This window comes from Alligator mississippiensis, chromosome 1 (genome assembly GCF_030867095.1).
Source record: "Alligator mississippiensis isolate rAllMis1 chromosome 1, rAllMis1, whole genome shotgun sequence".
Taxonomy (NCBI): Eukaryota; Metazoa; Chordata; order Crocodylia; family Alligatoridae; genus Alligator; species Alligator mississippiensis.
This window is the reverse complement of record NC_081824.1, coordinates 25,072,911-25,090,102: the sequence shown is the minus strand read 5'-3', so window position 1 is coordinate 25,090,102 and position 17,192 is coordinate 25,072,911. Positions and strand designations below refer to the sequence as shown.

The 17,192-nt window shown below is 42.6% G+C and overlaps 1 protein-coding gene across 3 annotated transcripts in view; it reads right to left on the bottom strand.

The window, feature by feature from the left end:
- Nucleotides 1–17,192, bottom strand: part of NBAS (NBAS subunit of NRZ tethering complex) — a 385,077-nt gene that overhangs the window by 363,058 nt on the left and 4,827 nt on the right. For all 3 annotated transcript variants that reach the window (XM_059729540.1, XM_059729533.1, XM_059729539.1), the window contains exons 2-5: nt 11,293–11,347; nt 10,644–10,680; nt 3,998–4,075; nt 873–920 (exon numbers count right to left, since the gene is read on the bottom strand). In XM_059729540.1, the coding sequence (XP_059585523.1) occupies nt 873–920; nt 3,998–4,075; nt 10,644–10,680; nt 11,293–11,347 (218 nt within the window). The remainder of the gene's footprint in view (nt 1–872; nt 921–3,997; nt 4,076–10,643; nt 10,681–11,292; nt 11,348–17,192) is intronic.

The following is a 17,192-nucleotide window of genomic DNA, read 5'->3' as shown; positions in this document are numbered from 1 at the left end:
CCCATTTGTAGGAGAAATCAATTCCAACAGATTACAGTTGCATTTGTGAATTAGATTGGTAACCATAAGCTTGGGCTCAATTTCTTTTCAGACTAATATTTCAGCAACAGCATAAGACTGCAAACAGATTCAGCTACACGGTAAGAACGCTAAAATCAATTTTATGCTCCAGGACTTGACATTTATGATGTTCTTGGCCATTTTGATCATAACAGTTTTCACACATTTGCTTCTCTTTTACATATAAATAGCAGGTCTAACCTTCTCTTAAGTAATAGATGTGTGTAAAGCACGTAAACAAATTCAATCAAGATACATTCTATACTTAAATGCAGTGGTTGCTTTTAAACTGGTAAATAAAGTTTTTTGCTATTGGCAATTTTCCCCAGGAGGAAAGGAGGGAGCAACAAAAAAGTCTTTACCTTGTTTCACTGAAAACGGATTTCTTTATACAGCACCATATATATACAAAGTGCTCATAGCTAAATAAAATGATAGGTTCCTCCCCAAATCCAAAATACCAACTACTCCTTTTTCCTTGTACAAAATTACTTTAGTGGGACATGTGAGGACAAAGGTGACAAAGAACATGAAATATGCTTAATGCAGTCCAGGCATTTTATTTAATTCTCAACACCTTTTTTCCCCTAAATAAAATGCATACTAATACAGTATCAAGAATGAAAAAGAAAGAAGTGGGAGGGTACTACTTTGAGTTACAATACATTCTAAAACCATGTCACATATTATGATGTCTAATATTTGTTCTTTTATAAGCCTGCCTGTAAAAATATACCTTATAAATCACTAAGTCCACTTTAGCAAACTACTCCATGAAATTGGTTGTAAAATGACAGATAATACCAAGTTACCTGATTTCTACACACTGGTCTTGAACAACTGCCAGCAGTTTGCCATTGCTAAAAAGGAAAAAAAATTGTTTCATGTGAAAAATTGAATAAAAACTTGCTCTTCTGGAACAGAGAAGAAAGGGAAAGTTCAGGGCTTCAAGTACCAGTCTGTAAACCCATGTTTAAGTTTTGTTTTACATAACAGATTGAAGTGCTGTAATTTGGGTGATGTGATGCTGAGCAGTATTTTGTAATAAATGACAACTCAGCACTCTTAGTGGATTCCATGTATCAGAAGCTACATCTTACCAATGATGAACTGTTATTAGTATAGCATACACAAAATTAGTAAAAAAAAAAAAAAAATATATATATATATATATATATATATATATATATATATATATATATATATATAAAATGACAGTTGCACGAAATATCAAAGACAAATGTTGCAGTTGGATACTTTCAGAGGTAATATTATTTGCACTAGATCAAACAGGAGTTTGGTTATCACATTCCAAGGCAGTAGCTAATCATAGCAGAAGCCAGAAAGTGAATCCCCATTCCTGCCACAAATATACAGCGTATCACAAATAGTCAGCTGAATTTCTGGTAGAAGGCAGAGATGCAAGCTTCTCAAGCACCAGGAAAAGATGCTTGCCTTCAGTCAGATACCAGTTGGACCATTCATCATATGCAATATGACCAATACTGTTTGAGGGTCACAACAAAACATGTTAAGCAAAACCAGTATAAACTTATTTTATTTCACTTAATCGTTAATTGTTTTGTTTCATATCTCTTGAATAATAATTTTTTTTAAATGGTTCAATTTGCTGACTCAATTACAAATTACTGTTCTCACTTTAAGAATATTCCCACATATTTAGGGTCAGACCCAAAAGATCAACTATCTTCATTTCCAACTGACTTCAGGAAACTTGAGGTGCACCCACGCACTGTAGGTTCTAGCCCTTCAGTAAATAAAGCCCTAACAAGTCATCCAGCAGATCCCCAGCTAAAAGATTTTATTCCGTCACCAGCTTTGCTGGAAAACTGAGATCACATTCAAGTGTAAGCTACAGAGAGCTACTAAAAGCTTCCAGTAGTACAACATGAAACAAGTTTGGTGTATAAACCTAAATGTCCTGGTTGAGACAGCCCTATCAAACATCTGTTTGAGGGTAAGAATGGTACCAAGGCTAAGTCTCTGCTGCTTATGTTTGAATGTAGATGGTTCCGAGTATGACCTCTTTCACACTGCAGATAATTTTACCTCCATCTCCTTCCATTTTAACCTAGTTAGGGCACGTAACAAATGTTTCCATTTAATTGGGAACCTCTATTCTGTTCCACATATCCATTGCACCAAACCTGGACCATGATTTATTCTCTGTCCCTTCAGCCCCTGGCAGACATTAATATTGTCATGACCCGAAGGTCTGATTTTTTTTGTGTGTGCTTCAGCACTCGAATTATCCCTGTGGGTTTACAGCTTCATTGCACGGAGGAGTTCTGCTGCGCAGAGAACCCGCGTGCAAAGGAGTGTTCCCACTACTTTGCAGCGGTCTTTGCAGGGTGCATTTCCTTTGCAACACAGAAATGCATGGTGCAAAGGAGTTCCCGCTCGTCGTATGCAATTTCGTGCCCCGCAATTGGCTAGCGCTAAATTATTCCCACGTGGCGGCTAGCGATTGGCCTGCTAGCCGTATAAGAGGCTTGAGCAGTTTCCGCCCAAGCCGAAGAGGACTCCGCATCCATCTCGTGGGGACTCTGGGTGTGTGCGGCAGGGTAATAGAAACCCTGTGTGTTGCCCAGAGGAGTTTGGCGGCCTGATCCACCGCCCACCACTTCCCGTCTTCAAACGGAGCCTACTATAAGACGTATCGACGAGTTTTATGCGCACTTGTCCTGGACATCCAGAGTTCTGTCTGCGTGGAGCCTAGCAAACTCCACGTGTGTTCGTGTTTTCTGTTGTAACCGCAACTCAAGCAAGTCTCCAGCCTGCACCGCGACCATCTCGGTGTAAGTAAACAAACTTAAAACCAACCGTTAAGTGTCTGTGCCTAATTCTAGCTCGGCGCCCGCCCTCTCCAACCCGGCCTGCCGGCCACAGCCCGCGTGCAGAGCAACGAAAAGGGCCCGGGGTCTGACCCGGCCCGCACAAATATAATTGTCCAACTGGAATCAGAGGAATTTTACACTTGATCTCAAAAACTGTACACCCTGCCACTCCAGACATGCTAGGCTCCTTGCCTGCTGGCAACTTAAAGACAAAAATGGAGTTTAGCATAGGGGAACCAGCTCAGACACATTTTAGACTCCCAAGGTGCCATGAGTCTGACATCATGGAGCCTCTCCCTGATCTCAAGCTCATGCCTCCCTGTGATCTTTAAAAAGCAGACATGCACTAAGCTGTATGCCTGCTTTTTAAGGACCCAGGGCAGCATGATCCTAAGATCGGAGAGAGTCTTTAAATCCTTTAAAATTATTCTGTTCTAAGGTTCCAGGGCGGTGTGAGGCTGAGACTGGAAAGATGCTTCTCAATCTCAGGCCCACCTTGCTCTGGATCCTTAAACTTGGGATTCAGCTGCACGCCCACTTTTTTAAAAGGTCCCCGGACATGAGGAGCTCAACACTGGGAGGGGGTCCCCCATCTCGGGTTCTTCAGCTGGAGACTTTTAAAAGACTCAGTGCAAGCCAGAAGTGCTTCTACCCTTTCAACATGCCAGCTTTCTGAGCACTGCTCCTGGAGACCTACATACCGTATGTTCAAAACTAAGCTTGATAGAAACCAATCACAAAGGTATTTCATGTTGAAGGAGCTCTTGTTGTTAAATATGGAACATCTTTGTGGTTGGTTTGGCATTTTATTGAGTCTTAAAAATTTAATGTATGCGCCTTGTTGCTACTTACTGTGCAGTTAACATCTGGCAAGAGCCTTCAGCTTCTAAGATTATTTTAAAATGATTGCTAGTTTAACAAATTTAAAGGAAGCGTTAACACAGGAGTTACTATAAAGAACAAAATGACTAGTTGTTTATTTCCTACCATGATTAGCATAAAAAAAGTTACATCTGTCAACCAGTGCAACTGAAGCATCACCAAAGAACATAGAAGGATACACTATATATGCCTCTTACCTTGCAAGTACTAGATGCCAGCTGATTTGCTTACTAACCAGACGAACAAGTCCAGTAGGAAGAGAAGACTTCGCAGGACTGAAATTCAAAAGACATTTAAACTGTGATGTTTTAGAAGGAAATCTCAGAACAGTAGAATCTATGCAAAATGAATTTTGGTTTCAAAAGCCACCGTCAACCTAATTGGGCCTACAGAATTCATTTACTGTTATTACCTAAAACACCTTTTTCCCCTCCAAGAAGTAAAGATTCAATGCCTACTAAGTCTTTAAAAAAAAAACAAAAAACACATTTTAAAAGAAAATACATGCTTCAGCCTGTATGCAACCCTGTCAATGGATGCAGTAGATTTCTATACTTCTACCCCATCAGTTCCCTTGATCTGCTGGCAACACTCCTACATATGCAGCCCAGTATGCCTTTAACCTTCTTGGCAACAAGGGTACATTGTTGACTCATATTCAGCTTGTTGTCCACTGTAACCTCCAGGTCCTTTTCTGCAAAGCTGCTGCTTAGCCAGTCAATCCCACGTACTGGTGTGTGGTAATGTTCCATCCTAAATGCAGGACTTTGCAGTAGTCCTTATTCAACCTCATGAAATTTCTTTTGAATTGAAGGGTCGGACCATCGAGGTCTCTCCAAATCCTAGCACTCCCGTCCAGCATATCTACTACTCCCTCCAGCTTGGTGTCATCTGCAAACTTGCTGAGGGTGCACTCTATGCCATCTTCCAGGTTATTGATGAGGACACTGAACAAAACTGGCTCCAGGACCAACCCCTGGGGCACTCCACTAGATACCAGCTGCCAACTAGACATCAAGCCATTGACTACTACCCTCCAAGGCCAATAATACAGCCAGTTTTCTATCCACCTAACAGTCCATTCATCCAACCTGTACTTTGTTAGCTACATCTCTTCTAAAGACGCATCTCTTTTTAAAACAACTACTCTCAAACATTATATTAAATTGCAATTTAAATTTAACAAAGATGCAGTTACAGCAAAGACAGCATACCCCACAATTCTGGGGTTTCTCTTATTTCCCTTTCTTCTTGACACAGAACTCAGTCTTATGTTGCGATACGCTAACACTCTAGAACAGTGGTCCGCCATGGAGTGCACAGGAGACCTCCCCCCACCCCAGCAACTGGTGTCTCCTGGGTCTGGAGGGGCACCCATGGTCCCCCACAGCTGACCACCAAGCTGGGGAGGTGTCCGCCACCAAGCACATGGGGGGGGGGGGCGGAGAGGAGGTCCCCCCATGCTCCTGTGGGATGCTCTATCCGCCCCAACATCGCAGTGTTCATAAGCCACGCCTGGTAACTTGAGATATGTAGAAAAAAAACATTTAAAGCTGTGTCTATGGCTGAATCCCTGATTCTCCGAATCAGCATCCAAACTTCAGATTTCGGATTCGGCCAAATAGAATCGGGACAGTGATCTGAATCAAATCACTTTCCCTGATTCGGGCTGAATCTGAATTGAATACAACCCATTTCACACACCCCTAATGTATGGGTATCAGTTGAATACAATGTTTTATTGATATATTCACAGTTTTAAAGCAATTTTGTAAGCCTACCAGTGCCTCAACCACTACAGTAAATTAAATTCTAAATATGTATATATTTTTGTGTTTTCACTCCCGACTCACTGCCCCCTACCCCCAGGCTCCAGCCCCACAGTGCAGGGAAGGAGGGGATGTGGGCACCAACAACACATCAGGGAGGTGGAAGGGCACAGGTAATGCATCGGGGGGGCATGTGCCCCCTCCCCCTCCACAGATTTCTGCACCCACCGAAGGGCATGGGTGCGCAGGGCTGCAGCTGGGCTAGACCAGCTCTAAACAGGAGTTTAGAGTTACCTCCAAAGCTCGAAAGGCAGAACCCAGTGCAGGAGGGAGTGCTGTGCCACCATGGCTGCCAAGGTGAGATACAGTGGTAGTAGTGTGGAATTGTGGCCCTGCTGCTGCCGGGGTGGGCAGGGAGTGCTTCACCTTGGTGGCCATGGCTGCACAGTGCTCTCTCCCACACTGGGTCCAACCTTCTGGGCTGTGGAAGTGGCTCCTGCCCTGAGTTGGTCCGTCCAGGTTGCAGCCCCGCATCCCATGCCTGCTGTGGGCATAGAAATCTGGGGGGGGGCACATGCCCTCTCCGCACCCCTGTCACCTATGCCCCCCTGCCTACCCCATAAAGACTTAACTGGAGGCAACTGCAGTACCTACTCTCCACCACATTGCCTGGCTGCCACATGCATGTGTGCATGCATCTCATGCACGTGGTTTCCCCTTCCCCCTGTGTCTTGCTCCCCCCCAGCCCCAAGCATTCTGCCAGTCTGCAGGGGGAATCCCATGGTTTCTGGGGTTTTTCTTTAAAGGAGAAAATCCATACTTTGCCACATTTTCCACAACAAACAGAAAACCCAGATCCCTGATGATCACACTGGATCAGACTGTGGGCCAGCAGAATCTGCTGTACAGGACCACACTGTCCAGCCCACAGGGGTCGTCATGCTGGAAGTCTGATGACAGTGGAGTGGAGGCAGCATTAGCTCTGGGAGTCATTAACAGTGCCACCCCTCCTGTTGCCAAATTTCAAGAACCATAGGGAGCCCCACAGGCCTGATGACTTGGCTCTGCAGGCCGGAGGTTGGGCACTCCTGCTCCAGAATTTTATCAGAACAATTTTTGTTATGTGTTTTGCTACAAGTATCTCTGTCCTTGCCCTCACTTGTTAATAAATTGGAAAAGTCACATGAGACTTAGGATAAAAGCTGATCACAATTTTTTTTCTAAAGGGAGAAAACGTGTTCCTTGGAATGACAAGACATTTTCTGCATGTCAGAATACTGTAAAATTCAAAACAAGCTATACTAGGACCGACTGATTCAAGATATAATTGTGTTTGTTTCAAACTGTGACCATTTTGTATCAAAATGAAATAACTTGAATGACTGACACCTTGAGATTATTTTATTACAAACACATCCTGGAAGCATAACTTCATTTTCCAAATAGAGAAGCTAAGACTTTTACAGGCTATATGACCTTGAACAAATCACTATGAGAATGAATTCTAGAACTACAGTATTCCTTACTGAGGTTAAATTCAGCAAGAAAGGAAATACCCTAAGAAAAAAGATACAGGAACAATGAAAGGAGTACTGAAAAAGATGAAAATAAAACATGTATGAAATAAAAGGAGTGCAGCAACACTTCAGGAAATGGAATGAGAACTCCTAACAGCTTTGAGCATTCAGCTCAAGCAAATACCATGAAATGTGTCTCAGCAAGGATCCAAGTTTTCCCATTTGCTGCCGAAAAACATGGATTTTCTCCTTTCACCAATTCAGATTGTAAGGCTGGAAGGGACCTCAGAAGATCATCAGGTCCAGCCCCCTGCACCAAGCAGGAAAGACAACCGGGGTCAGGTGACCCCAGCAAAGTGTCTGTCGAGTCTCCTCTTGAAGATTTCCAGAGTAGCTGATTGTATCACCTCTGGAGAGAGCTTATTCCACAGTCTGAACATGCTAGCTGTGAAGTAGTTTTTTCCTAATGTTGAGCCTGAAATGGTCTTCTAGGAGTTTGTGACCGTTACTCCTAGTTTTCCCCCAGGGTACCCTGGTGAACAGTTGTTCACTGAGCCCTTGATGTACACCTCTGCTGTAGTGGTAATTCCTTTCTTTACAATTTTAAAGCAATTTGGAAGCCTACCAATTCCTCAATCATTATAATAAAATTAATTTTCTAAATACCTATATATTTTGGCATTTGATGTTGATTTTTTATTTTATTTTTTTTAAACATGAAAAATTGGAGCTCCCCCTTAGCTTACCAGGACACAGGGTCAGCTGTGGCTGCTCCCCCGCTGCTTTGTGGCACTGAGTAGCCCTGATATGCCAGTGCCCTGCCCCTTTTCTTGCTCCTCATTCCCAAACCACAGCCCCACACAGCCCTGCCAGTGCCCCTCATTTTTGATCCATGGAACCCACAATAAAACATTGTGTTGAACTGATACCTATATATATATATATATATATATATATATATATATATATATATATATATATATTAGTGGTGTTTTGTTTTATTCACAGAAAGATGTGGATTTGGGGTTTTTTAAATCGGAGAACTTGGGATTCTTTATCAGAGAATTTGGGATTTTTAAACAGAGAAAACCGGGATCCCTGCATACCAGCTTAATGGGGTGGGCAATTATTTGAGCTGGAGGGCCACTTAAGGAGTTTTGGTGAGCTGTCGCAAGCTGGGTCGGTACCCCTTCCCTGGCCCACAACAGCTCACCAAAACTCCTGCCACAGGCCAAATAAAATCCCTTGATGAGCCAGATCTGACCTATGGGCTTTATTTTGCCCACCCCTGGGCTAGGAGAAGTAGCAGCACGTCTGAGTTCAGGCATGTAGATGCTGAAGAACTGGGAAGAGAAGAAAGCAGGTAGTAACCGAAGAACCCAAATGCCAAGTTCTACAGATAACACTAGTTCAGGTACAATTTCTTATAAAAGAAACAGTTATTAAGTCTTGCACTCTACCATTCGTTTCTTGTTTCTTAGGACTAACTCATCTATAGGAGTATTATATTGACATGATTCCAAAATGATAGGTTTTTTTCCCCCATTCCACATGGGGAAAATAAAGCTTCATCTTAGAAGCGAAGTAAAACAGAAGTACCCAAAGTCAAAAGATGCAGCAGAAATCCACCCAGCATAAAGATACAGTGCAGCAAAGAACCCAGCACAGAGGCAGAGCACCAAGCAGCAAGACAGCATGTGACAGGGGCAGGAAGGGATGAATTCCCTAGTGCAGAAGTGGGGGAGGGTATGAATTTAAAGATGACTCTCCAATATAATAAATATATTCTATGCATGGAAAAATATTTAAAAAATATAATTTTCCAAGTATAGACTATAATTTTGGGGGCATCGTCTTACATTCAAAGTCATCTTGGATTCAGCTAAATACAGTAATTTGAGGTAAAAAATAACTTGGTGCTCAGCAACTTGAAATGGTCCTTTCCAACACAGTTTAGAAGATATATAATGCTGTCCATAAGTGGACTGGATCTTCAGCTAATGTTAATCAAAGTAGCTCCATTACCTCAGTTTATACCAATTGAATCTAACTATATCATAATAGAAATGTAGGAATAAAAGGGACCTTGAGCATTTAGTGACAGAAGTCCGTAACCTCCTTCAGTTACATGTTCCTGTTCTTCGTTATCGTTATAGAGAGTTCTCCCTAATATCTATAGAAAATGTCCCTTCCTACAAACTTAAGCTATTTTATTTCTTGACTTATTCCCTGTGCATATGGATAGCAATTGATCACAGTCCTCTTTGTATGTACAAATATCAGCTTCCTATTTGTATCTCTAGCAATAATCTAATGCCAAAGCGCAAATTCTCGGTGTATGTCAAATTTGTACCAGAAATGAGAAAGAAGTGGCATAGACATTACAGCCAATAATCAAACCCAAAAAAGACAGGCAGGATAAAGGCAGAAAAGAATTTTTTAAACGATTAAGAAGCAGCTGACTACAAATATAACACTATTCTGACTTCCTATGAAATGATGTTCCCTTTTATACATCCCAGGAGCACAGAAATAGCCTATAGCAAAACCAGTGCCCTAGATATCGATGCCTCTTTTGTTCTACAGTTACAGCTGTGCAGAGTTACAACACATTAACTGTGAGGAATTGAGAAAGAAAAATGCACGAGTCCTGCTGCCCTGGCTGAAGGAGACACCAGAAAAAGACAGGGTTATAAGATAATAGTTAAAAGACAGAAGACTAGAAAGGTAATATCCTTACCCACCCCCTCCCCTCCACTCCCAGCCTGTGCCGATTTGATTTTGAAATACCATTTAAGTAATTTCTGAACCAACACTTGACACAACAAATAGTCCCCAGCCTATTTAATGCCAGTAAAATAAGAAAAATGGGAGTTCCCGTATCCATTGAAATTGTGCTCTGGTAAATGTCAGCATAATTGGAAAATTCAACAGATTACTCACTGGGGGATTGGGACAGTCAGGCAGTTTCTTAAATATAATAGCATACTGGTACAGCAGGATGCACCTGCAGTTTATTTAAGCTTTTAATAGAGTCTGCTGACAATAAGAAAGAAATGACCATTCACTTTCCCATCTATTTCCTTATATTTGACATGGCAGCACAAATGGTATATCTCACTTTAAGAGAAACAGCTATGTCCCATATTTACTTACTTATTTACAAGTACCAGCTTTTCAAGCATTTTCAGACATAAGGAAAGAAACAGACCCAATAATCTAAAAGTAATTATTCAGTTTACGACAACACAGCACACCCCTGTAGGGTCCCTGGAAGATAACCACAGAGTTCTACAAACCCATTTGGTTTATTCAGAGTCACCATGTTGCAAAAGTGCAGCTCACTGGTCTTCTTATACAACTTCTATCACCAATGCCGATGGGTAGATTTTCCTTGAGGATACTAACATGGCCCTACACTAAGTTCAGTGGAGCAGTGATCGTCTCAAGAACCACAAGGGAAAAGTTACTTACTTTCATACAGCTTTCTTAAAAAATGTTTTGATAAGAAATAATATTTGGCAAAGAGTAAGTGTTTTTATTTCCAGCAAACCTACCTGTACCAGATGGACCGCAGCAAAAATGATACTGGACCTACAAAAAAGAAAGACAAGTTAAAAAGTAGTTTTGCATCACAATAAAAACAAGACAGACATTAGCATTATCAGTAGAAAGTAATATCCTTAGTATTTGATCAATGAACCCCAAATTTTATCTAACATAAATGTCAACAAACTAAATGCCTGTGCAACTCAAAACTCTGGGTTGAATATGAAGATAAAAACCTAACCCACTTATTACTAGGTGTACAACTATCACTGAAATACTAAAAACATGTCCCGATTTTAAAATCCCTTTTATCACATTGTCCAGAACACAGGATTAAATAACGTTAGTTCTGACAAAAAACCCATGAAGATCAATTTGCAGAAGGGCCTGGCAGCTTTTCAGGCGCGTTTTAATAATATGCCCCAGTGAGATAACATCTAGCTAAAACAAGCTCAAAACTAAAAAGACAGTAAGGGAAGATCATAAAAGTGATTTTCAGGTTAACACACACATGCTGCATTCTGTTTCCACTACATTATCACAATGTGATGACCCGAGGTAGCACACTTTCCATAAGCATATCCCACAAGTTATTCTTTTAAGCCAGAAATACAAAAAACAGTCAATAATCCTTCACTGCACATACACCATATTTACCTGTAATTGCTCTAGTAATGATAAACGAAGCACCGTGTTTTTTGTTGCCTCTTGGCTGCAATTGCAAAAAAAATTATCAATTAATATGTGAACAAACCAATATTCATGCACATATTTAATAATGCAACTGATAAACCTTTTCTGCTTTAAAGGTGTTTCTCATAAAACTATTTGTAGTTTCCTATTTAAACTAAATAGCCTAAGACAAGCTGGATGACAACATTTTCAGCATGTGCCAAACTGCAATAAAAATAAAGCAAAGCAATAGGATCCATTGGTTTAGCTTTGCCTTGTTTACCGTAGTAACGAAAACCATTAGCCTGCAACAGTGCTCTACTGTACTGACTACACATTTCTACAACACAGTGAGCAAGGAAATTACAATACTGGTGCAATAGAGACAAGTGGTCAACGTACTATTATTGATGAGCTACATTCCCAGATGTGAAAAAGTCACTCTCTCAAAGCTACAGTTTAAAAATCCAAGAACTTTTCCAAAAAATGCGCTTTTATGCAACTTTCTGCCTAGTAAAGCACCTCCTCAGATGCCCCGAGATTATTTCTCCCACACAGTCTCACAAGCACTCTGCTGGGGAACAGTCTCAACCACTACACATGGTACATAAAGCTCCCCATAAAAAAGCAGTACAGGAATGTTTTATTGCAACTGGATAGATTATTAAATGCCCAAAACAAGTAGAGGAGAAGGAAAAGCATCACAACAGAAAGAGAAAGGAGAAGGGTATATACAGTACAGCCAAAAAGAAAACCCAAGCTGAGGAAAGGCAAGAGAAAATGGGGCATAAGGAAGAGCGTGGCTTTCTTTTCTTTCTATTGCATTCCGTTTTGTCTCTCCATCTAGGTTTGCACTTCTCTTGTCATTACACTACAACACCAAAAGTAAAAAGAAGAGGAAATCCAAGCACTACTGACACTCCACTACCTTAACTGAGCAGACAACTTCAAGACATGCAGGACAGTGAGAAAGGTAGGGGCTTTTTAACTCCAGGGGGCTAAGACTGAAAAATAGTGTCCCTGAAGTGAGGGACTTGCATCCAGGTTTTGTAAAATCTACAAAACATCCAGCACTTTTGAAAAACCAGGTCCCTTATTTAGGTAACCTATCATGCATTTAACAAATCTAACTTCAGGCTCCTAATTAAAAAGTCTTAGCCTAAGAAAGTATAAATTCTTTTTTTTTTTCTAGTTAAAGTTTACAATACAGCTTGAAGAAATAGCTTTCACCATGCCAATAGCTTCTTTGAATGAATGGGATCTTGTCTCAGCATGGATGAGCTGAAGAGACAAGCAACGTAGCTGCACTAATAGATAATTTCTTCAGTGAAGGTTGATCAGCCAGGCAGCAATATGGAATTACAGTAAAAATAAATCACTAAGTTTGATTTGTTTCTTATATCCTAGTATGCCTAAAGATTTCTGGAGCACAGATCCTACTGGAAACTCTAAGGAGCTAGAAAGACTCCTAAATCTCTTGATTTTTGAGAGCGCCTCAGCCATGCTCCTAGAGTACTTTTTCAGACATACCATCTGTTTCCAAACTAGTATTAGGTGTTCTTGTTCAACTAATTTTTAATCTCTAAAGAAAAATAATTTATTCCTACGTTAGGAACAATGGAATAAATTCTCCCCTTAACATAAAGCTGGATCTTCAACAGGATTGATAGGCAACGTCCACACAGAGGGGAAGTCATCATTCAACATAAGAAAATTCCTTTTCCGATTCGTTCATATTTGATAGACAACTTAACATTTTACTCTGCATTAGAGCATATCAGAAATGAAGCCTGTATCTGACTTGTATAATATCTATTTAGTACTGATGTTTGTTGACTGCTAAATGCGCTCAGCCAAAAAAAACAAAAAAAAAAAAACCGCAAGAAAACAAAGCCTCATTAAACTAATGTAAAGATTACAAAGTCAGGCACTCAAAAGTTACATTTGAGGAATTTAGGTATTCCCTCCAACCTTCAGAACTCAGCCTCCTTGTGTTTATGCATGACGCATTTAATTATATGATCACATACTATTTTTTCCACAAGATCCCTGCTGTGTTCACACAACGGTATTCAATATTTTGACTAATTCCCACTGAACTAATCAATGGACTAATTTGCACTGAAGGTTGACAATCTTGTGGAAAAAGCACACTCATGTAATTAAAGACTGCAACACTGCCTAAGTATTATAAAAGGCAAAAACAGTATGGCCCTAAAAAGTATTTTCAGAGATATATGAACAGAGAGTAAAAATAACATTTCCCTTTAGGCCTTATAGGTTTCCTCGCAAATTGCCCATCAAGAATGACGGGGCGGGCTTCCTAACCCTAACCCCTCCACACTGCTGCCGTCTCCCAGGAGCTTGTCCCACCGTCCACTCCATCCCCCTTTACAAGCACCCCACACCGCTGCCAGCCCCCCCGTCCCGCTCCATCCCCACCATCATGGTGGCACTCCACCGTGCTGCCACCACCGCCTCCTGTCCATAATGCTCTTGGAGGACTCCCATTGGTTGTTTCAGTAACTAGAGTGCCCCAAGAGCATTACAGACAGACAGATGGACTAAGACCTCTATTATTTTAGAATAACAGGGCAATGAAACCCCTAAACACCTTCATAGATTCATAGATGTTAGGGTCGGAAGGGACCTCAATAGATCATCAAGTCCGACCCCCTGCATAAGCAGGAAAGAGTGCTGGGTCTAGATGACCCCAGCTAGATACTCGTCTAACCTCCTCTTGAAGACCCCCAGGGTAGGGGAGAGCACCACCTCCCTTGGGAGCCCGTTCCAGACCTTGGCCACTCGAACTGTGAAGAAGTTCTTCCTAATGTCCAGTCTAAATCTGCTCTCTGCTAGCTTGTGGCCATTGTTTCTTGTAACCCCCGGGGGCGCCTTGGTGAATAAATCCTCACCAATTCCCTTCTGTTCCCCCGTGATGAACTTATAGGCAGCCACAAGGTCGCCTCTCAACCTTCTCTTGCGGAGGCTGAAAAGGTCCAGTTTCTCTAGTCTCTCCTCGTAGGGCTTGGTCTGCAGGCCCTTGACCATACGAGTTGCCCTTCGCTGTACCCTCTCCAGGTTATCCGCATCCTTCTTGAAGTGCGGCGCCCAGAATTGCACGCAGTACTCCAACTGCGGTCTGACCAACGCCCTATAGAGGGGAAGTATCACCTCCCTGGACCTATTTGTCATGCATCTGCTGATGCACGATAAAGTGCCATTGGCTTTTCTGATGGCTTCGTCACACTGCCGGCTCATGTTCATCTTGGAGTCCACTAGGACTCCAAGATCCCTTTCCACCTCCGTGCCACCCAGCAGGTCATTCCCTAGGCTGTAGGTGTGCTGGACATTTTTCCTCCCTAGGTGCAGCACTTTGCATTTCTCCTTGTTGAACTGCATCCTGTTGTTTTCTGCCCACTTGTCCAGCCTATCCAGGTCTGCCTGCAGCTGTTCCCTGCCCTCCGGCGTGTCCACTTCTCCCCATAGCTTTGTGTCATCTGCAAACTTGGACAGAGTACATTTCACTCCCACGTCCAAGTCGCTGATGAAGACATTAAAGAGTATCGGTCCAAGGACCGAACCCTGCGGGACCCCACTACCCACACCCTTCCAGGTCGAGACCGACCCATCTACCACGACTCTTTGGGTGCGACCCTCTAGCCAATTCGCCACCCACCGGACTGTGCAGTCATCCACATCACAGCCTCTTAATTTGTTCACCAGTATGGGGTGGGATACCGTATCGAAGGCCTTCCTGAAGTCCAGGTATACGACATCCACCCCTCCTCCTGTGTCCAGGCGTTTCGTAACCTGGTCATAGAAAGAGACTAGGTTGGTCAGGCACGATCTGCCCGCCACAAACCCATGCTGGTTTCCCCTCAGCATAATTTGCCCTGCCGGGCTCTCACAAATGTGAGCCTTGATAATTTTTTCAAATACTTTACCAAGGATGGAGGTGAGACTGACCGGCCTATAGTTGCCCGGGTCCTCCTTCCTCCCCTTTTTGAAAATGGGGACCACGTTAGCCCTTTTCCAGTCCTCCGGGACTTGGCCCGTGCGCCACGAGCATTCGAATATTCCCGCCAGTGGCTCTGCAATGACGTCGGCCAGTGCCTTCAGCACCCTCGGATGGAGCCCATCCGGGCCTGCCGACTTAAAGGCATCCAGTTCTTCCAAATGACTCTGCACTACCTCAGGATCTACGCATGGAAGTCTGTCGCCTTGCTGCTGCCTCTCTACAACCCCAGTGAGAGACTTGTCGTGCCCCTCGCTTAGGAACACTGAGGCAAAGAACTCGTTGAGGAGTTCAGCCTTGTCCCCCCTATCTGTCACCAATCATTAATAGGATCAAAAGGGCAAAAAAAAACATAAAATCTATTTAAGGTAGGGGTGCACTGATATATTAGTTGGCTATCGGATTGGCACCAATAAAAAGAAAAATGACTATCAGCCATCAGCTATTTTTGGTCATTGTAGCCAATAAATTACAGCTGCGTGCCTGGAGCACCCTGGCAACCATCCACGCGCCACAACCTGAGCCCATGGCAGACTACAGGTCCTGGTGAGCAGTGGGAGGGGCAAAGGGCACTGGGGAGCGGTCACAGGGTGCCATGCTCAGCAACAAAGAAACTGTTACCAACTCCTGCTGTCGATGCAATGGCAACACCATGCTCTCAGCAAGAGTCTGAGCTCCAGGGCTGCCATGAAGACACTGGGCTGCATGCGGGCAGGGTAAAGTGCTGCGCAAGGCACACTCCACTGTACCAGGCACCAGAAACCTTTGCAAAAACAGCTTCTCCCCAGGGGCCAAAGGAGCTCGGCTATACAGGGCCCGCCAGCACTGAGGTAGTGGCGTGCTCTGGGGCTCCAAATGCACCCAGCTCCACTATCTACACAAGCGTCCACCCCACCCACCCGGGACGGCATCACAGGTTGTACAGGGAGCAGGTATCAGGTAGGAGCCATGGGTGAGGGGGAAATGTGCATGGGAATAAGGCAGTCACCACCTTCCTCATTGAGAGCCAGAAGAGGCAGGAGGCATGTGTGCGTGTTATAAATGCAAAACAAACAAACAAACAGGTTAATTTATGTCAGTAGTTTAAAATGCCTTGAACTATTACTAAATATTGGTTATCAGATTGGCATTGGCCAATATGGTTGATCACTGGCTATCAGTACCAGGCAAGGAAATCTCTATTTGAGCACCTCCAAATTTAAGGCAATCTGTTTTTTAAAGAAATTATGTGATACAAGCTGTCTCTGAAAGCCTGTGAACAGACTTAATGATCTACAAGGAGCACTCATATCTTCTGTTAAAAACTGGGGAACCCTCTGTACCACCAAATGTTATCTTCTCTAGAAGACTCCACACCCTTTTCAAACTGGTCTAAAGTAATTCCACAGTAAACTACAACAGTTACATTTTTCAAAACTTCCTGCTTTTGCAGTGCAAAATGGAAGCAATCTTGATAACACACCAAAAGTAAGTAGAGAGGTTTATTCACACGTGTTTGCAGGAAATCAGAGTGCTTTCACAAACCTGATAATGCAGGAAACACAATAAAAAGAAGTGATCCCAGTTTAGTCTGGTGTTACATTTGTTGATCTACAAAAGAAATCCCTTTCGGTACAGATTCACAGATGATTCACTTTACCATCTACTTTCAAATGACGGAAGCACCATTACAGCTAATGGGCTCAAAATATATTGTTACTGTCCCATTTCTTAAAACTTCTTCTGCTTGTTGAGACCAACATGGCATGTTCTAGGAAATCAAATAATCAGAGTATGTTATTCCTGTTTTCTAGTGAGTAATGCAGTCTTTATAGGAGTTGTGAAGTATGGCATTGCACTGCAAGCTTAATTAGACTCCAAATCTACA